The sequence below is a fragment of the Penaeus monodon genome, chromosome 25 (genome assembly GCF_015228065.2).
Source record: "Penaeus monodon isolate SGIC_2016 chromosome 25, NSTDA_Pmon_1, whole genome shotgun sequence".
NCBI classification, from domain to species: domain Eukaryota; kingdom Metazoa; phylum Arthropoda; class Malacostraca; order Decapoda; family Penaeidae; genus Penaeus; species Penaeus monodon.
This window is the reverse complement of record NC_051410.1, coordinates 16,124,370-16,124,683: the sequence shown is the minus strand read 5'-3', so window position 1 is coordinate 16,124,683 and position 314 is coordinate 16,124,370. Positions and strand designations below refer to the sequence as shown.

The 314-nt window shown below is 37.6% G+C and overlaps 1 protein-coding gene across 1 annotated transcript in view; it reads left to right on the top strand.

Moving 5' to 3' along the window:
* The window catches only part of LOC119589435 (glutamate receptor ionotropic, delta-1-like), a 2,765-nt gene that overhangs the window by 1,163 nt on the left and 1,288 nt on the right, over window positions 1–314 (top strand). Inside the window, 1 exon segment of the mRNA XM_037938045.1 lies at window positions 82–217. Within this exon segment, the coding sequence (XP_037793973.1) occupies window positions 82–217 (136 nt within the window).

Below are 314 nucleotides of genomic sequence, written 5' to 3'. Positions count from 1 at the left end.
AAGAAAACAAACAGGTGATGAGACCACTGGTCGATGAAAAATATTACTTAGTTGTTAAAATCTGTTGCCTCCTCCTCAGAGCGACATACCCGCCTGATGTCGTTGACTTTTACAACAACTTCAAGAAATCGGATTCCTATTTGTACACAACTCTTGCAAGTCGCATGACATTAGTCCCTGACTTCCAAGTCGGACTTCAAGAAGCTATTGATCTTGGGTAAGTCGGCCAGAATGCTAATAATTGCTGTTATTCCATTTGTAATTATAGGTACTGTATTTCATGAATGTTTTAAACTAATTTAATTCCAATGAGT